General features: G+C 45.1%; 1 protein-coding gene across 5 annotated transcripts in view; it reads right to left on the reverse strand.

Annotated features, from left to right (window-relative positions):
* THRA (thyroid hormone receptor alpha) overlaps positions 1–19,898 on the reverse strand; it is a 130,580-nt gene that overhangs the window by 14,386 nt on the left and 96,296 nt on the right. For all 5 annotated transcript variants that reach the window (XM_069951951.1, XM_069951947.1, XM_069951949.1 and 2 more), the window contains exon 3: positions 3,597–3,658. In XM_069951951.1, coding sequence (XP_069808052.1) covers positions 3,597–3,658 — 62 coding nt within the window. The remainder of the gene's footprint in view (positions 1–3,596; positions 3,659–19,898) is intronic.

Here is a 19,898-nt window from a genome sequence, read left to right on the forward strand (position 1 = left end):
CACCATGTTATCCAGGAAGTGACATCACCATGTTATCCAGGAAGTGACATCACCATGTTATCCAGGAAGTGACATCACCATGTTATTCAGAAAGTGACATCACCATGTTATCAAGGAAGTGACATCACCATGTTATCCAGGAAGTGAAGCCTTGATGTAGTAGTAAGTGCAGGGAAAAAAGCACTTTAAAAGCATTTCCCTTAATAAGTGTATATTGGTGATTTGTATAACTTTTGGGGGGCAATACAATACTTTAATAAAAATTTTCATCGGACTTCTCCTTTAAGTGAAACAGATTCAGCATTGTAAGAGGTTTAAAACTGGGTGAGGAACAGCCAAACTCTGCAACTTCATGTCATAGGACACACACCATAGCAAGACTGAGCATGGCAACAAGACATCAGCAAGGTCTCTCAGACAAAGATTTCTAAGCAGACTGGGGTCTCAAGACATGTTTTTCAAGCTCCTTTTAAGAAGCACAAAGAAACAGGCAATGCAGAATGGACGCAGTGGTCAGATGGTAAAAGACTATATGGACTCCTGGAAGTGGTAATATGGCCTCTGTAGACCCGCAATCTCACAGTCTGTCTGGAATGACATGAAGAGACAGAAGGATCTGCGCAGTGATACCCACAGAACATCTGAGGTTACTTCTCCAAGAGGATAGAACAGCTTCCCTGCTGAGCTCCTCCATAGACAAGTCCCAAGAAGAACTGATGCTGAAGATAAAGGGTGGTCATGCCGAATACTCATCTGATTTATCTTTTTCTTCATTACATTCACTTTGCATTTTATTGATAAAAATAAACTTTTAACTCTTTTATAGTGTTTTCCAATCTGGTTCTGGAACCTCTGTATGGGTCTGTTCACATGTAACTAGGTTATTAGGTGCTTAAAGGGGGTAGTTGACAAAAAAAAAATCTTTCAGATCAACTGGTCCCCGCAAGTGCCAGCGATTTGTAGTTTACTTCTATAAAAAAAAAATCTTAAGTCTTCCAGTACTTATCAGCTGCTGTATGTGCTGCAGGACGTCATGTATTCTTTTCAGTATGACACAGTTCTCTCTGCTGCCACATCTGTCCATGTCAGGAACTGTCCAGAGCGGCAGCAAATCCCCATATAAAACCTCTCCTCTTCTCCAGACTGGAAATAATACCACTCCCTGCAGGACATACAGCAGCTGATAAGTACTGGAAGACTAGAGATTTTTTAATAGAAGTAAAGTACAAATCGCTGGCATTTTCTGGTACCAGTTGATATGAAATAAACATTTTTTTGTGAACTACCCCTTAAACCAGGTGTATGTATACCTAATATATGTATAAGGTCATATCAATAAACTTTCCAATCTACCGTATGACTTTGAAGGATCTTTTATTAATAGACTTTTCTAGACTTGTCAGGCAATGATTTGTTATGTGCAAAGAGTAAAAAAAATTCAGAAGCCATCGTCATGCCCCAACTAGTCACATCAAGCTAAAGATGGATCTGTATTGATCCTTAGACTTATTCTTCGGGCGCTGACTTACAAAAATGTGATTTATATTTCACGGACTGCTGGTTCCTGTGACAGAAGAATTTAGGTGGGAGCAGGAGTTATAGGAAGGGCTGATAAAATAGTAAGCATACCTTCCCAAATATTGCAAGGAATGGTGGGGAGTGTATTACACACATCGGCCATAGCATAGAGCTGGGGGTGGGAAGAACTGTGAATGTTCAGCCCTTTCATGTGTTCCAGTTCTCCAGAAAACCATAAAAAATTAAAGGGGTATTCTAAACTTACAAAGTTATTCCCTATCCCAAGCATATTGGGTGTCTGCATCTGCTGAGGTAAACTCTCCCCGGATGAGTGTTCTCATGATCATGGGTTGTGGTTGGACCACCACTAATCAGGGGATAACTTTGTGAGCGCGGATATCCCTTTAAGGGTACACTACCAGGCTATGTCTGCTGCATGTAGACAAAGGGATACTTCGGCAAAAATGTGTTGCTCCCAAATCAACTAGTTTCAGAAAGTTATGCAGATTTCTAATTTACTAATCGCCAGTCTTGCAGTACTTATCAGCTGCTTTATGTCCTGCAGGAAGTGGTGTATTCTTCTTAGTCTAACACAGTGCTCCCTGCTGCCACCTCTGTCCGTAACAGGAACTGTCCAGAGCAGTAGCCAAATCCCTGTAGAAAACATCTACTGTTCTGGGCAGTCCCTGACATGGACAAAGCTGGCAGCAAAGAGCACTGTGTCAGACCATCACTTCCTGCAGGACATACAGCATCTGATAAGTACTGGAAGACTTGAAATTTTTTTTAATAGAAGTAAATCACAAATCTATATAACTTTCCGATTTTTTTTGCCAGAGTACCCCTTTAAGGTTTATTTTTTGCCTACTTGTTTGAATACACGGTAAGGCCATGTTCACACAGCGTATTTTTAGTAAAAATAGGGCCGTTGTTGCCGATTGCAACAACGGCCATGATTAATACGAAAATATATGTTGCATTGAAACTCTCTCAGTTGCCCCTACCAACCAATCATATTTCATAGCCAGTTTCACTTTACACCATGTAAGATGAAAAGTGGGTGTTACCTTTCTTGTCAATAGGGTGTGACATTGACAAAAGAAATTGGGGGAAATTTATCAAACATGGCGTAAAGTGAAACTGGCTCAGTCGCCCCTAGCAACCAATCAGACTCCACCTTACATACTCCAAAGAGTCTGTGAAGAATGTAAGGTGGAATCTGATTGGTTGCTAGGGGCAACTGAGCCAGTTTCACTTTACACCATGTTTGATAAATCTCCCCCATAGTATACACTCCCGCCGGGATCCGTACCGGCGCCGCAAGAAACTGACGTGTCAGTTTTCTGCGGCTGCTATTCATTGAACAGCGGCCGCAGAAAACCCTGTCAGTGCACACTGTGGAGCGAGCTGCTCCGGCCGCACGCTCCATTGTGTGCAGTGGGGAGTTCTGATGCGGGCGCGCACGGATGCACCCGCATCAGAACTCAGCGGCATTAAAGATCATCCGGCCGCTTATGCAGTACCGGCCGGGATGATCTTTTCTGAGACCGGCCGCGCCGTGATATGGCCGGTCTCATACAGCGTCTGAACATAGCCTAACAGTGCACAAGTCATGTTCTCCTCATATTACAGAACAAGTAGCATGTTCATCTACCTCATCCATGGACCGACAAAGAACCCATTAGACCAGGGATGGGGAACCTTTGGCCCTCAAGCTGTTGCAAAACTACAATCCCCATCATGCCTAAACAGCCAAAGCTTCGCTTTGGCTGTCTAGGCATGATGGGAATTGTAGTTTTGCAACAGCTGGAGGGCCAGAGGTTCCCCATCCCTGCACTAGACTTTCTGGTCCATAGATGAGGGGGTAAACCACAGCCCCATGGTGAAGACATGGCTGCATCTCTTATGCACAATTTACGCAGAATTCTTATAAGAATAAGCAGCATGTAACGTGAAGGTAGCTGGAGGTGGAGCTCCATGATAAGGAGTGACAGAAGGTAGAGGGAGGATTATATGATGGAAGGAGTGATAGAGATTATGTCTTATGAGCAGAATCCCCTTCTCAGCCGCCCTCATACCTGACATACCGCCTTTTCCCATACATTGGCTATTCTTTCTTTTTCGCTTCCCATCCGGCCACCTGTTTGGATAGAGAGATAACATGAGTAAGGCGCGAGAAGCCGCGTTACAGTCCACAATCCCCGATGCCTGCATTTTACCCACAAATTTAGGAATCGAGAAAGACAGTCCTGTAATCCTGTACGTCATTAATATCCAAGTATTAAAAAAAAAAAAACAGGACCAAACAGGACACCACCTGACACGCCCGCGTTTGACAACACTTACCGCCTTGAACTTAAATGCACCGGATTACTATATGGTGTCACTGTGTCACTAGAGGCCTAACGTCATAGTGCTGATCTGCAGAAGCTCAGGCTCGTACAGCCGAGTGGCTGGGAAAGCACTTAGTCACAATGCAAAAAAAAACAAAAAACAAAACTTAAAGGGGTACTCCAGTGAAAAGGTTTACGTTTCAAGTCAACTAGTTTCAGAAAGTTATATAGATTTGTAATTTAGTTCTATTTAAAAATTTAGAGTCTTTCCATACTTATCAGCTGCTGTATGTGGTGCAGGAAGTGGTGTTTTCTTTTCAGTCTGACACAGTGCTCTCTGCTGCCACCTCTGTCCGAGACAGGAACTGTCCAGAGCAGTAGCAAATCTCCACAGAAAATCTCTCCTGCTGTGGACAGTTCCTGTCATGGACAGTGGTGGCAGCATAGAGCACTATGTAAGACTGGAGAGACTACACCACTTCCTGCAGGACATACAGCAGCTGATAAGTATGGAAAGACTTGAGTTTTTTAAATAGAAGTAAGTTACAAATCTATAAAACTTTTTTTTGTGAACTATCCCTTTAATGAAGAAAGGAGAACAGTATTGTGAGGTCGAAATCCAACAATCATTCTCTCCGCTGACATTTGTCGGGGGCCTCCATATACTTTAAACTGAAGTTGTAGTGTCTGGATCATTTTTTTTACTCACATTAAATCAACTGGTGTCAAAAAGTTATACAGATTTGTAATTTACTTCTATTTAAAAAATCTCCAGTTTTCCAGTACTTATCAGCTGCTGTACGTCCAGCAGGAAGTGCTGTATTCTTTGTCTGACAATATGCTCTCTGCTGCCACCTCTGTCCATGTCAGGAACTGCCTAGAGCAGTAGAAAATCTGCATAAAAATCTGTACTGATCACGGAAAAAGATGGCAGCAGAGAGCACTGGGTCAGACTGGATAGACTACACCCCTTCATGCAGGACATCCAGCAGCTGATATGTACTAGAAGAATAGTGAAAGGATTGAGATTTTTTTTTTTTTTAAATAGAGGTAAATTACAAATCTGTATAACTTTTAGACTCCAGTTGACTTGAAAACATTTTTTTCACTGGAGTTACCCTTTAAGGCAGAGCAGGCACTTAATCAGCTTTCCCTGGTGGTCTAGGGTAGCGAAAATGCATCGGCAACTGACCATTGTGTAGCCCTTTAAATTCATCTTATGACGGATAGGTGTGACAATGGCCATAGTGTTGGCAAGCAGTTTGTTGGACAATGTCTATCTAATTCATAAGGATGTGCATCCCACCTGCTGTTTCAAAACTACAACTCCCATCATGCCCTGACAGCCTTCGGCTGTCAGGGCATGATGGGAATTGTAGTTTTCCCCAAGCTGGAGAACTAGGCTTATAAGAAAGAACATCATCTACAGACAATGCTAACCAGATCAGACATTTTTCTGGAGACTGCAGAACACGCGTCAGGTTCTATATGCTCCTCTTGTGTATTACAGTAGGGGGGGGGGGCAGATAATATGCTCCATACATTCTTTCTGTCTGTGTCATAATGCAGTGGGAGTAACAGGTTACATGTTCTATGGATTCCTTCTACAGTCTGCTTCCCTCAATGGCGAGGGGGAGGAAGAAAGTTTCTATACATCTATTCAGCCTGCCTAGCTTCGGTTTTAATGGACAATATTACTGTTCATATAGAATCTGACTGCGACAATTGTCAACGGCAGGAGAAGTCTGCCGCCGTATACCGTGCATTGTCCTCGTCCAGGCAGAGAGGATTGGTGCGGGATAGAATATCATCCTGTCATCCTATAAGGTCAAACATGGAACATGTGAAACTTTCCCTAAATAAAGCCTCATTTACTGACATGAGTGATGGACGGGGAGATCAGATTATTGGCTGCATCGATGGAAACATGGCACATTACATACTTGTCTTGTTTTTTGGCACCTGGTAGTCAGAGGAGAAATCTCTGTGCCGCCTGACGTGCTGCGACTCAACTCAAAGATAGTGATGGAAAAAAAACTGCCCAAGAATAAAAAGGTTCCTCTGTTATTTCTCCTGAAAATATATGAATAAAGTGACAACTGGGTGTGACACTTCACTAGTCAATAGGGTGTGGCCCCATACAACCTCACACTGTCCAATCAGTGCTGAACGTATGTAGGGACACATTCTGTTGACATTGTCCATTTATTCACGTATTTCCAAGAGGAATAAAAGAGATACGTTTCTATTCTAGGCAGGGCATAGCTAGGAGTCCCCATAGCAAAATTTTTTAAAGGGGCCCCACTCCCATACGCACAACACAAGGCACTGCATGTGTGTGTGTATATATATATATATATATATATATATATATATATATATATATACACTCACCGGCCACTTTATTAGGTACACCATGCTAGTAACAGGTGGTCTTCTGCTGCTGTAGCCCATCTGCCTCAAAGTTGGACGTACTGTGCGTTCAGAGATGCTCTTCTGCCTACCTTGGTTGTAACGGTTGGCTATTTGAGTCACTGTTGCCTTTCTATCAGCTCGAACCAGTCTGCCCATTCTCCTCTGACCTCTGGCATCAACAAGGCATTTCCGCCCACCGAACTGCCGCTCACTGGATGTTTTTTCTTTTTCGGACCATTCTCTGTAAACCCTAGAGATGGTTGTGGGTGAAAATCCCAGTAGATCAGCAGTTTCTGAAATACTCAGACCAGCCCTTCTGGCACCAACAACCATGCCACGTTCAAAGGCCCTCAAATCACCTTTCTTCCCCATACTGATGCTCGGTTTGAACTGCAGGAGATTGTCTTGACCATGTCTACATGCCTAAATGCACTGTGTTGCCGCCATGTGATTGGCTGATTAGAAATTAAGTGGTAATGTGCAGTTGGACAGGTGTACCTAATAAAGTGGCCGGTGAGTGTATGTATATATATATATATATATATATATATGCTTTACTGCTGGTGCACTGATAACCTCTGACCTCTGCACATTTTCACAGCTGGAGAACAGAGGTCAGAGGTTAACAGTGCAGTAAAGCAGAGATCTCTGTCTTCTGCTTGTTAACCCTTTTTTGTGTTGCAGCATGTAAGTAAACATTGGGTCACTTACACACTGCAGTACCTAAGGGGTTAAGCAGAAGGACGCACGCTCTTACCTTCTCCCCCGGGCCCCCCTCCTACACGGACCCCATAGCAACTGCCTACCCTGCCTCTATGGTAGCTATGCCACTGATTCTAGGGCAGCCATTGTGTCTGTTTTTGATACTGAAGACTTGGGAGTGCAGATCCTTTGTAGGTAAAGCATCCTACATATATGGACAACATCAGTACAGATCCCTACACAATTGGGGAGATTTATTAAACATGGCGTAAAGTGAAACTGGCTCAGTTGCCCCTAGCAACCAATTTTCCCACTCTTGTCTGTGTATGGTATTGTAGCCCACTTACATTAAAGGGGTTATCCAGGGTTATAAAAACATGGCGACTTTCTTCTAGAAACAGCACCCCTCTTGTCCTCAGGTGGTGGTCTGGTGGTATGGTGTGCGTGGTATTGCAGCTCAGTTTCATTGAAGTGAATGGTGTAGACCTGTAATACCACACACAACCTGGAGTGGTGCTGTTCCTGGAACAAAGCAGCAAAGTTACTGATATCCTTTTTATAGGTGTTATCCAAGATTAAGACAAAAAAAAACATTGCTATTTTCTTCCAAAAACAGCACCACACCTGTCCTTAGGTTGTGTGTGGTATTAAAGCTCAATTCTTTTACAATGAATAGAGCTGGGTTGTAATACCATATACAACCTGAAAACAGGTGTGGCGCTGTTTTTGAAAGAAAACATCTAACGGTACTGTATATAAAGGGCTTATCCATTCTCTATTCTGTTTTTTTGCATTTGGCTTTGTACAGACACACCCTATTGACGAGGTAAGTGTCAATTTATTCATATGTTTCCAGGTGGAGTAACAGAGGGATATCACAATGAAGAATTTAAAAGTATTATCCAGCATAAGAAAAACATAGCTGTTTCTTGCACCAACAGTGCCACCCTTGTCCTCAGGTTGTGCGTGGTATTGCGACTTCAATGGAATAGAGCTGCAATACCATACGCAAACTGACGGTAAGAGTGGCGCTGTTACTGAAAATGTTAGTTTCCTAATGCTGGTGCTTCCTACACCTATACACTTTGTGTCGGAGACTACCACGTGTCGTGTGGCCCTCTGACCGCAGCCCTTCTTGGGGTACCGTAGTGGTTAATCAGCCCTGGTCTGTTTAGTTCTGCTCCGCAGGGTTTTCAAAGGCAGGAATGTTATTTTTGGACGCCGACACAGGGTACTGATTGCGGAGGATTTATGCCAGGTTTGCCATAAACAACTTTGATTCCCACCAGATGCGGAGAAAATCAAACCAGAGATAAACTTGCACAGATGAGAAGAAAGCGGGAAAAGACCGACAACAGAACCAGCCACTCGGCTTCTTCTACACGGGCTAAAATGAAAACAGAGGGGAGCAGGACGATAAAAAAAGAGAAAAAAAAGCATAAAAGTCTACAAAAGTATAGTCATAAGAAAGGTATAGCATGAGCAGGTGGTAGAGAAGAGGCCGAGGATAAGAAGGGAGCAAGGGAGGTAAAGAGGCTTGACATTCAGGAAGTCAGCGATAAGGCTGGAAGCCAGCAGATAAAAGGTATAGCGTAACTAGAGAGCAAAGGTAAGAGCGATTGGAGAGTTAATAAAGCTGCTATGGTGGATTTGGTCCTTCCCTGCTCCTTAGCACCTTCTAGTGAGCACCACGTGCAGCAGCCTGTGCCAGAGGAGGTGTGACTGGGGCACCAGCCAACGCCGGGTCATCGCAACGTCACCAATCTGACTGCTCGGTGTCATGCTGTCTCCGCGAGATGCCAGTCCACATGTCCACATCTGCTGCCTACAGCGACTAAACCATAGCAACCTGGGAAGAGGACCTCTGAGAGCGGTGACATGGCAGCAAATGAGGATTACCTGTGCAGCTGTGGACTGCTGTTTCTATGTCTAGTTGGAGATAGATTCTTTAGAGTTCCTAGGTTTATACATGAAGGGCAGCGTCCCCCAACCTCTGCAAAACTACAATTCCCATCCGGGCATGATGGGAGTTGTAGTTTAGCAAAAGCTGTGGCCTATTTCATCCCATATACATGCACTCTCAGTTGGGCTGCGCATGCATGTGTTTTTAATGTAGAGGTAGCCATATAAGTTAGGTTGTTCAGGATTAGAAAAACATTTCCAAAAACAGCGCCACTCTTGTCCGTATATGGTATTGCAGCTCAGTTACATTGAAGTGGTTATCCAGGGTTAGAAAAACATGGCCGGAAACAGCACCACTCTTGTCTTCAGTGTGCATGTGGGTTTTGCAGCTCAGTTCCATAAAAGTGAATGGAGCTGAATTGTAACACCACACACAACCTGAGGACAAGTGTGGCGCTGTTTTTGGAACAAAGTAGGCATGATTCTCTAATACTGGGTAATCACATTGGCTGAACATGACAATTTGACTGGCCTGTTATCTAATGTACATGGGGGCCTCACGACTATTCTCCGGTAGTGGCAGGTGAGGAATGGATCGAACGGAAGCCGCTCAATGACTTTCTTCTAGGGTAGATACATCAAAACTAGAGTATAAAGTATAGCATATAGCATTGGCAAATACATGCACACTCCACTGAGCTGAGTATACATAAGCATGGGGTCCGAGAAACATAGATGTCAGCTGGAACAAGTTCAAATGACCGCTACCTTATCTCCAATTATGTCTAGTTTTAGCTGCTGCCAGACATCTCTGGTGGCAGCCAGGATCAGGCATGTTAAAAATCATCTACACTACAGTCAAGGACGAGTTAAAGAGGCCCCCATAGACATTACATAGTCAGCTGGTCCTGTTCAAAATGGCACATTCGGCTAACATAGCTATAAGGGAGGGAAGAGAACCTTTGGCCATATAGCTGTTGTAAAACTACAGTTCTCATCATGTGAAAGCTTCGGCTATTCAAGCATGATGGGAATTATAGTTTTGCTACAGCTGAAAGGCCGAAGGTTCCCCATTCCTGATCTAAGGTGTACGGCCAGCTTAACTCGTGTTATACACATGGGTGACTATGCCTGCAAGGCCCGGCCCGACCACCGGTATGATGACCCGAACTGACAGCTGTCAGGCCGGGTCTTGCGTCTGTAATACGCACATGTGTGAGGACCTATAAGAAGCATGTGAAGACTGCACACACACAAAAAAATAAAAATCACGCAGCTCTAGGGCTTAAAAAAAAAAAAAAAAGAACGTGAAGGAAGAGAAAGACGTGCCATCCATCTAAGTACGAAGACCGAGGCCTCGGGGAGACGCTGTGGGAGGCATTACCAATCTTAATGAAGATTTTATGCATATGTATGTAGTGAAGCGTGAGCTCTTTGTTTCTTCGCCGCATACCAATGTACTGGTGTATTATATGTCTCTCCCCGCTTTGCACGTTTCTTAATGAACTTTACATGGCCCATTATGGAGGTCCCGTGAGTTCTCGTCGCGCACACCCACACAGGTGCTGTACAGAGGCCGTTGCTCTGGTAAACACCATCCTGTATGTTGGATGTATTTATGGCTCCTATTCGTGTATAGAGAAGTCTGGAGGGAGGTGGAAGCAGCCGTATATAGACACATAGGTGCAGGCAGGGCACAGAGGCTTGCAGTTATGCGGAACTAACTATGTCTCGCATGCTATATGGCAGGGAGTGGCCCCCACTGGAATTGCCTTGTTTTGTGTGAGGATAAACAGTATATACGTTTGCACGTTCACACAGAATATATCAAAGGTTGCACGGGGTAAAGACAAACTCTTTTATTGTTCCCATAAAGATAAAGCTGGTGGGATCACAGGTTCTTTTGTCTGTGTCATATGGGCAGGTTTTATGGTGTGTCACCAAGTGGAAGCAAGGACAAGCCTCGTACAGGTGCAATACGGAGGTGACCTGTCTAGTCATGCACATAGAGCATTGCACAATGGGATCTGCCGTTCAGGAATCGGAGAAAGCTGAGTGACCATGTCAGCTACATGCACATTAGATATGTGTTGGATGAGCCTGATGGGCCATGTAATGTGTATGGAGCCTCCCTATTGTCCCCTGATGGCAAATTTTGGAGGAGAAAAGGTTCAGATATGCCAGATTTTAACAGCCCCCATCCTTTTTTTTTTTCTTGGCGAGGTGTCCTGCAGCAGCTTTCCCTCCTCTCCCCATTTAATAGCCGATGAACCTGGGTGACCATCTAATAAGCAGGACATGTCTGGGTTGTTCACCCCCCTAAAAAAAATGTTTAAAATCAACTGGTGCCAGAGATTTGTAATTTACTTCTATTAAAAAAAAAACCTCAAGTTTTCCAGTACTTATCAGCTGCTGTATGCCGTACAGGAAGTGGTGTATTCTTTCCAGTCTGGAGCAGGAGAGTTTTTCTATGGGGATTTGCTCCTTTGACGCACAGACGTCAAACTGTCAATCAGCATATCAGCCACGTGTAGGCAGTCAAGAGAATAAATGCCTGAATATTGAGACCACATATATTGCCCCCCTCCCTAAAAATTAAGATCTGTCTCTAGTCAGGCTCCTATAACTAGGCTCAGATAGCTCAGCAAAAACCTGGTGACAGATTCCCTTTAAATTCAGAAATAAATGAGCCGAATATTAAAGGGTTAACTTAAAGGATAAACGTTTTCTTAGCCGTTCCTGAACTCAGAAAACCTGCTACCCTGGCGTTCCCCTGCCTTCGGCTATCCGGGCATGCTGGGAGTTGTAGTTTTGCAGCAGCTGGAGAGTTGTAGGTTGGGGAACCCTATGACATATCCGCATTCCTCTCTTTGCTGAAACATGTGAGCACGGAAGCGCACGCTATCTGATGGCGGGGGACAACATAGTTTTTGTAGCTTTCTAAAGGTTGAGATGGTTATGTAAAATATTCTGCTGCGGTGACCTTAGATGATAGGGACGTTACCACACATTTCATAACATTGGTGAACTGTGTCGCCTCTGGGAGGATGGAGCACGCTCCCGGTAACACACCTCTGCCGGTGGGGCAGACACTTTAAGCTTTTATTCTACCACTGTCTTACTACGTGGAAGCTGCCATATTGTACTCTTCAGTCTCATATCTCGGAGATGTCTCGGTCCACTTGTCCTGATAGGTCCGAGGTGGTCGTCCACCTTTATTGCTTCAAGGTTGGTTTGGCGGAGCGAGTGCTATGTCTCACAGCTGTCTATTACCATACTGTACAGTATGAAGGAAAACGTGCAGCCCTTCTGCCTGCACTGCAGGGGTTACGTTTACAGTGGACACCTCAGTCAAGATGAATATCTGCAGAATTCCCCCTTTCGTCCGCCTCTCCCTCTCCTCAGCCCCCCACCCACTGGTAAAGTACATGCTGTACCAGACAGGGGCCTAGGCAAATTGCCAACTCCTGAGGTCTTCCCAGTTCATGGCTCCAGGCCAAAGCCTGCATCCCGACACCTGAAATATCCCCCTGGTGACAGGGAGGGGACGAGCATGAGAGAGGAGAGGCAGTCACGGGACAGGGAGCCTGTGGATAAACATCCGTCTCCTGACTGACCTCAGAGGGCAAACAGTTACCTTAACTCTCCCTTGACTCAGAAAAAAAAACAACTTGCACTAGATTGTCAGCTCTTTGTCCCAAAGCCCAGGGGGTAAGATCTAGATAGAAGAATGTAGAAAAATAAATAAGAAGTGTCAATGGGCTCATAGAGGACGTGATGTCATGGAGGCCTAATGCAGAACTTCTTGTGGCTGCAGCCCTCCCCTCGGAGCTGAGAATACTATTGTATGACACAAGACTCCTTCTGTATGGATTTCCTGGACTGGACAGGACAAGAGATGTAATGTCATCAATCATCCTGAAAGATACGTGACCTGCGGAGATAAAGGAATAGGAAGCCACATCTTGATACTTCCCATAAGCGAGGTCCGTTACCTAACGTATCAGTGTCAGACTGTGTCAGGTTGTTCCAGGTTCCCATTTCATTTATATTTCTCAGAGAAGCAAAACTTTTTTTTTGAGGAAGTGACAATCATGTAATCTAAGAAAGAGCGTCCATCGCTGGGCACATCCTCGATACTCTATTCCAACAGTGCCCGATCCCTGCCTCTCACCACTGACCCGCCCCCTGCCAGTGATTGGCTGAGTGAGAGCACCAGGAAGTGGTGAGCAGTGGGGACCAGGCCCTGCCAGGATTGTGGTGGATTAACCCCTTAAGGACGGAGCCACTTTTCGTTTTTGTGTTTTCGTTTTTTCCTACTTGTGTTTAAAAGGCCATAGCAGTTGCATTTTTCCACCTAGAGACCCACATGAACCCATATTTTTTGCGTCACTAATTGTACTTTGCAATGACAGGCTGAATTTTTTGCATAAAGTACACTGCGAAACCAGAAAAAAATTCAAAGTGTGGTAAAATTGAACAAAAAAAAACGCATTTCTTTTATTTGGGGGGTATTTGTTATTACGCTATTTGCCCTGGGGTATAACTGACTTGTTATGCATGTTCCTCAAGTCGTTAAGATTACAACGATATATAACATGTATAACTTTTCTTTTATCTGATGGCCGGTAAAAAATTCAAACCATTGTTAACAAATCTATGTTCCTTAAAATCACTCCATTCCCAGGCTTATAACGCTTTTATCCTTTGGTCTATGGGGGTGTCAGGTGTAATTTTTTGCGCCATGATGTGTTCTTTCTATCGGTACCTTGATTGCGCATTTACGACTTTTTGATCACTTTTTATTACATTTTTTTCTGGATTTGATGCGACCAAAAATGCGCAATTTTGCACTTTGGGATTTTTTGGCGCTTACACAGTTTACCGTGCGAGATCAGTAATGTGATTAATTAATAGTTCAGGCGATTACGCACGCGGCGATACCAAACATGTTTATTTACTTATATATTTATTTATAACATGGGGAAAGGGGGATGATTCAAACTTTTATAAGGGGAGGGGGCTTTTTATTAACAACAACCCTCTTTTTTTTTTTTACACATATACTAGAAGCCCCCCCTGGGGGACTTGTAGTATATGCACTCTCATCTCTCATTGATCTATGCTGTATATAGTTATACAGCATAGATCGATGAGATCGGCACTTGATTGCTTTCGGCTGCTGCAGCCGAAAACAACCGAGTGCCGAGCCGGGCTCAGCGCCATTTTGGCGAAGACCCCAGCAGGTAATAGACGCGGAGATTGCTCCTTTGGGACAACGGAGGTTAAAGGGGTTATCCAGCGCTACAAAAACATGGCCACTTTTCCCCCTACTGTTGTCTCCAGTTCAGGTGCGGTTTGCAATTAAGCTCCATTTACTTCAATGAAACTAAGTTACAAAACCCCACCCAAACTGGAGACAACAGTAGGGGGAAAGTGGCCATGTTTTTGTAGCGCTGGATAACCCCTTTAAGGCAGGCGACTACACGTTCATTTATTTATTAAACCTGGTCTGGTCACTATTAAAAGTAATTTATGGAAGCATTCCCTATGATACAGACAGGGTAAAGCATTGCTTGATTATTTGACTGACAATGAACAAATACTGCTGGGTGTACCGCTCTCCCTGATGCCTGGTTCCTCCTTTCAGCTGTTGCACTGGATGTAGCAACTTAAAAGAACAAGAATGGAATCCATGAAAGATCCATTAACACGTGTCCTTAAAGGGGTTTTCTCATCTCTGCTAATATAGTTATACTTGCAGGGCTTATTAAGCTAAATATTTTTGCAACCACATTCATTGAGCAAACTTGTCTCCTTCGCCCGATATGCTGCACTTAGGCGGTATCCATGTTTTCCTGGCAGGCCTAAGGTTGCATCCAACTTCTGCAGCTGCAGGGAACTGAATGCCGAGTGTTCAGGTTCGAAACTGAACAGTTTGCCAGGTCCGCTGTACGCTAATTACAATTCCTACCTGCCACCTTGGTACCACATTCTAGCGTCTACACCCCATCTGTGCGCCAGTTATCGCCAATCTGAGATGATTTCGGGAGTTGCAAGTATTCCCTCTGGCAAAGTCCATACTATGAGGGATAATGGTAAAGAACATACAATCCCATTGACCCTGCCTCCTGGTTTTGCCCTTAGGTAAATTCTAGTGACCCAGTGGGTGTACTACATCGACTGGCCTAGTTACACTTTTCTCAGGGACTACGATAACACCTGTCTTATCTAAAGAAGGTCCTAAAATCCTCCTTACAATTACTCTTAGAGTTCTGAAAATTTTAGACCAGATTTATGAGGGCGGTATATCATCAAATGCTCATATCATATCATATCATATCATATGCTCATAAAAGTTATGGACATTTTTCAGCAGCAGCTATTAGAAAGTAAAGGCCACCTTTAAGGGCATATCTCTCAAAAACCACCACTTTCGGTTACGAATCTGCCTTGGTTTCAGAAACCCAATGCAATCGGCTATTATTACTGTGACTTTGTGTTTTTGGGGTTTTTTTGCTGGCCATTTAGAGGAGGTCCCACATGCATCACATGTGGTCAATAAGTACCTTTATAGATGGTCCATGGTACACAGAACTTTCATAGATGTTCCATAGATGGTCCATTATACACAGAACTTTTATAGATTTCAGAAGATTTTTTTTTTTAAGTAGTTGATTGATTCCCCCCTTAGAAAGAGCACCACTCTTGTCTATGGGCTGTGTCTGGTATTGCAGCTCAGCGCTACCAAGAGCTTATATTAAGACAATGATGCACAAAACTTAAACTTTTACACATTATCCTATCGAAAGGCAATCACACGCACACATCAGTCACACTTCCTCCACGATGAGGCGATTGCTGTCCCCGCACAGCCTGGTACAACTGGCGTATGTTTATTCACTGATAGGGTACGTCCCCGTCATGTATAGCCGGATCATGCGGGATCCTATCTATAGTGTGATGACTCTATCATCGCTATCATTATATTGTGTTTGATCTTTATACATTATTAAACACAAGGGCTGTTCTTTATCTAGACCGATGGCTACGTTTTTATAGTTTTATTACTGGAATAAGTGGGTGTATTGAAATTTGTCATCGGTAAGTAAATGTTCTGTAATTACATGACCTACGGTATCTTCAGCTTGGCTCACTCAAGCCATAGTAATAGAGAATAAGGAGAAAAACACCAAAGGAGATTAAAAAAAATAAATAAATGGTGGCCCTATACACAGGAAGTCCCACACCAAAAATGACATGGCTTTAGAGGGAACCCATCTTGTGAAACATGGTTCAATCTGTAGACTTATAATAGGGCTTCTCTGATGAGACGGAGATCGCAGCAAACCAGGGAGCGAAGTGCATAACAGTACGCTTCTCCTGACTTGTTTTAGAGATTGTGATGGTCCAACCAATCGGGCACTGAGCGATCAAAGGTTTGGACTTGTCTCTGTGACATATAAAAAGTTTTTTCTAATTACTGGGACACTTAAAGGGGTACTCCGGGCCGGTGGGTATTTTGGAGGAGGGGGTGGAAATTGAAGCTGGAGGTCACTTACCTCCCCCGTTCCAGCGTCGGTGCCTGGATCACGTTGCCTGGTACTCCCGTCCCGCGGCCGCTTCCTGGTCGCACCTTCAATTTTAGCCTGCTAAGCTATCTAGGTTCTTATATAAGGCGCACCGCATTATAGTGTATAAGTTTGAACGAACGAAAAACGTAAGTCACCTGCTGATCACAGTACTGTATTTACTGAAGCTCCTTACTATGTCACGGTACTGAGGCTCCTAACTATGGTGGCCGTAATGCACCATGCAGGATAGGCAGAATTCAGCGAGTCCTGTTGGCAGAATTCTGCACGGAGCATTGTGGCCACCATAGTTAGGAGCCTCAGTACAGTACAGTGTTGCTCTATAACCTCCGGCCACTAGGTGGCGCTATTGAATTACAGTCTATGCCTGAAGCCTATGCCTGAGCCTGTATCCGGGCTGCGGAGAGCAGGGAGAGTGGGACAGCGGGAGAGCGGGACAGCGCTACAACGGGAGAGCGGTACATCGCTACAGCGGGAGAGTGGGACAGCAGGACAGGCCTGCAGAACCATGGGCCGGGAGTCCAGGTGAGGGAGCGCTGCGCTGCGCTGTGTGGCGGGGAGATGTGAGCTCAGCAGCCTATCTGCGCCATGGAGGCCGGAGCTGTCCCGGTCCATATATAAGGCGCACTGGACTATAAGGCACACTTACAATTTCTTAGAAAATCATAGTATTTTAAGTGCGCCTTATAGTCCGAAAAATACAGTACAGGAAGGCTGTCAATCACTGAGTAAGACAGCCCACTGGACTCAGAACAGAAGAAATTAAAACAAATGAAATACAAGTTATACAGATGTATTATACAGGGTGGTGCTGTACAGTGAAACTGGCTCAGTTGCCCCTAGCAACCAATCTGATTGGTTGCTAGGGGCAACTGAAACAGTTTCACTTTACACCATGTTGAAAACCCTATTACACACACCTACTTTTGGACCACCCTGTATATTCCCATATAGTCAGCTTGTTTAAAATGGTGGATTGATTGAGAAGTCTGGTTCAAGTTAAAGAACATTTTTTTCTTCATAACTAAAATAATAATACAATTCCATTGATTTATCCTTTCATCTATTTAAAGGACAATTTCCACTTTTGTTAGAAGTAGAAAGAATTACAAGGTGTCCCTCTGCAAAACTTTGCCAGTAAAGTTCCTTTTACACGGATATGGGGCCATGCAAGGACGCAGGCGAGCGCCGATCAGCACTCGCTTGTAGCTCTCTCAGAAGGCACAATCAATCGTGAGTTAAGGCCAGGCTGTACAAACGATCATTAGCACAACCACTGAAATATATTGCTATTGGCCGCACATCCCCTGATCACACAGGGAGATGTGCGGCCGATAGCAATATACTTTAGTCTGGAACAAAAGATGCGATCAGCATTGGTTCAGCCATTTTCCCTTCCCTCGTCTTCTCGTTTCTAGCAATGCTCCTGGACGATAATCTGCCCAAGTCGAAAACGCTTAAGTGTTCACTTTCAGCACAACGCCACCATAGGACAAACTAAGCATTACAGAATCCATTTAAATCAATGGGTTCTCTGTGTGACAGGACAGGACAGGTCCTCCAGTGTATCTTAGTATCGGCTCAGAGGACCCACTTCTATGAACTCAACTAAGAATTTCCTAACTAGGGAGCCTTTATATTCAGAAGAATAGATTAGTTGAGTGACAAATATGGCCACTAGAGATGAGCATGACTCTAGCACGCTCAAGTCCGATCATTGATTACCGGTGGCTGAAGAAGTTGGATGCAGCCCTAGGGAGTCCGGGGAAACATGGATACAGCCTCTGGCTGCAAGGGTTATGTAATATTACATGAAATGATAGACAGGATCCGCCAAAGACAACTCTTTAACTAATCTTAGAGGAAATCTGTCAGCAGAGAAGCCTATAATAAATCCTCCAAACCAGCTAAACAACCTTGAAAGTGCCAACTAGGGTGCATCCTCTATGCCAAGCCTGAAACTAGTCCTCAGGGGCTGTAAAAAATATAGGTAATTTTTCCTACTGCCTCTTAACCCCTCCCCCCCCCCCAAAAAAAAAAAAGAATAAAAACTGAAAAACTAAAAGCCCCATTAAAACGAAAGATGACGAAGCTTATTTGACTCCCGCTTATCGCTACCATATACGGCTCCTTATCCAAAGCAGGCGAATGTGTAGAGGCGAGATAAAACAGTGATAAACTCCTTACATGTGAGTGAGACGTGACATTGTGAAACTGGTATATAGCCTCATATGTCTGCAGACTGCAAACACAACAGATAAAGTCTATATTAAAAAAAGCATAGTCTGCCATGTAAACTTCTTCTTAAGGCTACAAACCCATTTGGCGGGTCTGCAGCGAGTCTCCTTGCTGCATTTTTGCAGGGAGACTCGCTGCAGATCCCAGCCCTATATTTTCATTAGCAGAGAAACTCGCAGCAGGGATGTACATCCCTGCTGCGATTTTGTCTGCAGCCCGCCCCATTAACCCCCTAGCCGCCGGACATTATACATTACCGGGTCCCCGTTCCTGCTTGTTTCGGGGCTCCCGGTGTCTTCACGGCCCGCCCGGCCAATCAGTGCGATGCGGCGGGGCAGCGCACTGATTGGCCGGGCGGAACGTGCCGGGAGCCGCCGAAGCAAGCAGGAGCGGGGACCTGGTAATGTATATCCTGCCCGCCCCCCCTGCAGCCCCGATCGCCCCCGGCCGCATGATCGCCCCCCGCACCCCCCGGCCGCATGATCGCCCCCCGCCGCACGATCGCCCCCCGCAGCCCCCGGCCGCACGATCGCCCCCCGCAGCCCCCGGCCGCACGATCGCCCCCCGCAGCCCGTGCGGCCGGGGGGTGCGAGGGGCGATCATGCGGCCGGGGGGAGTGGGGGGCGATCGGGGCTGCAGGGGGCTGCGGGGGGCGATCGCACGGCCGGGGGGTGCGGGGGGCGATCATGCGGCCGGGGGATGCGGAGAGCATGCGGCCGGGGGGGCGGGGCGGGCAGGATATACATTACCAGGTCCCCGCTCCTGCTTGCTTCGGCGGCTCCCGGCACGTTATGCCTGGCCAATCAGTGCGCAGCAAGGAGACTCGCTGCAGACCCGCCAAGTGGGTTTGTAGCCTAAAGGTGAAACTTTTGACACGTTGCAGAGACTTGACTAAATCCACACAATCTCTAGAAAGAGCGGGGAGAAGCGTGGGGCTGAGTGCTTCTCTCCTAAGATTCCTGCTATCTCCTTGTCGCTGCATGAGGTGAACTCCACTATATAGGCCTTATTACACAGGGTAATGGGCTGGCGATCAGACAATGAACATGGACATACTCGATTGTTGTCTGATCAAGTCGATTGGTCAGCGGCTTATGTTCTTATGGTCTATAATATTGACTTGTACAGCAACTTGGGGAGTGAAGTGCATTACCAAACGCTTCTCCCTGCTTGTTTTAGAGATCACTTGACTGATCGA

This window comes from Dendropsophus ebraccatus, chromosome 14 (genome assembly GCF_027789765.1).
Source record: "Dendropsophus ebraccatus isolate aDenEbr1 chromosome 14, aDenEbr1.pat, whole genome shotgun sequence".
NCBI classification, from domain to species: domain Eukaryota; kingdom Metazoa; phylum Chordata; class Amphibia; order Anura; family Hylidae; genus Dendropsophus; species Dendropsophus ebraccatus.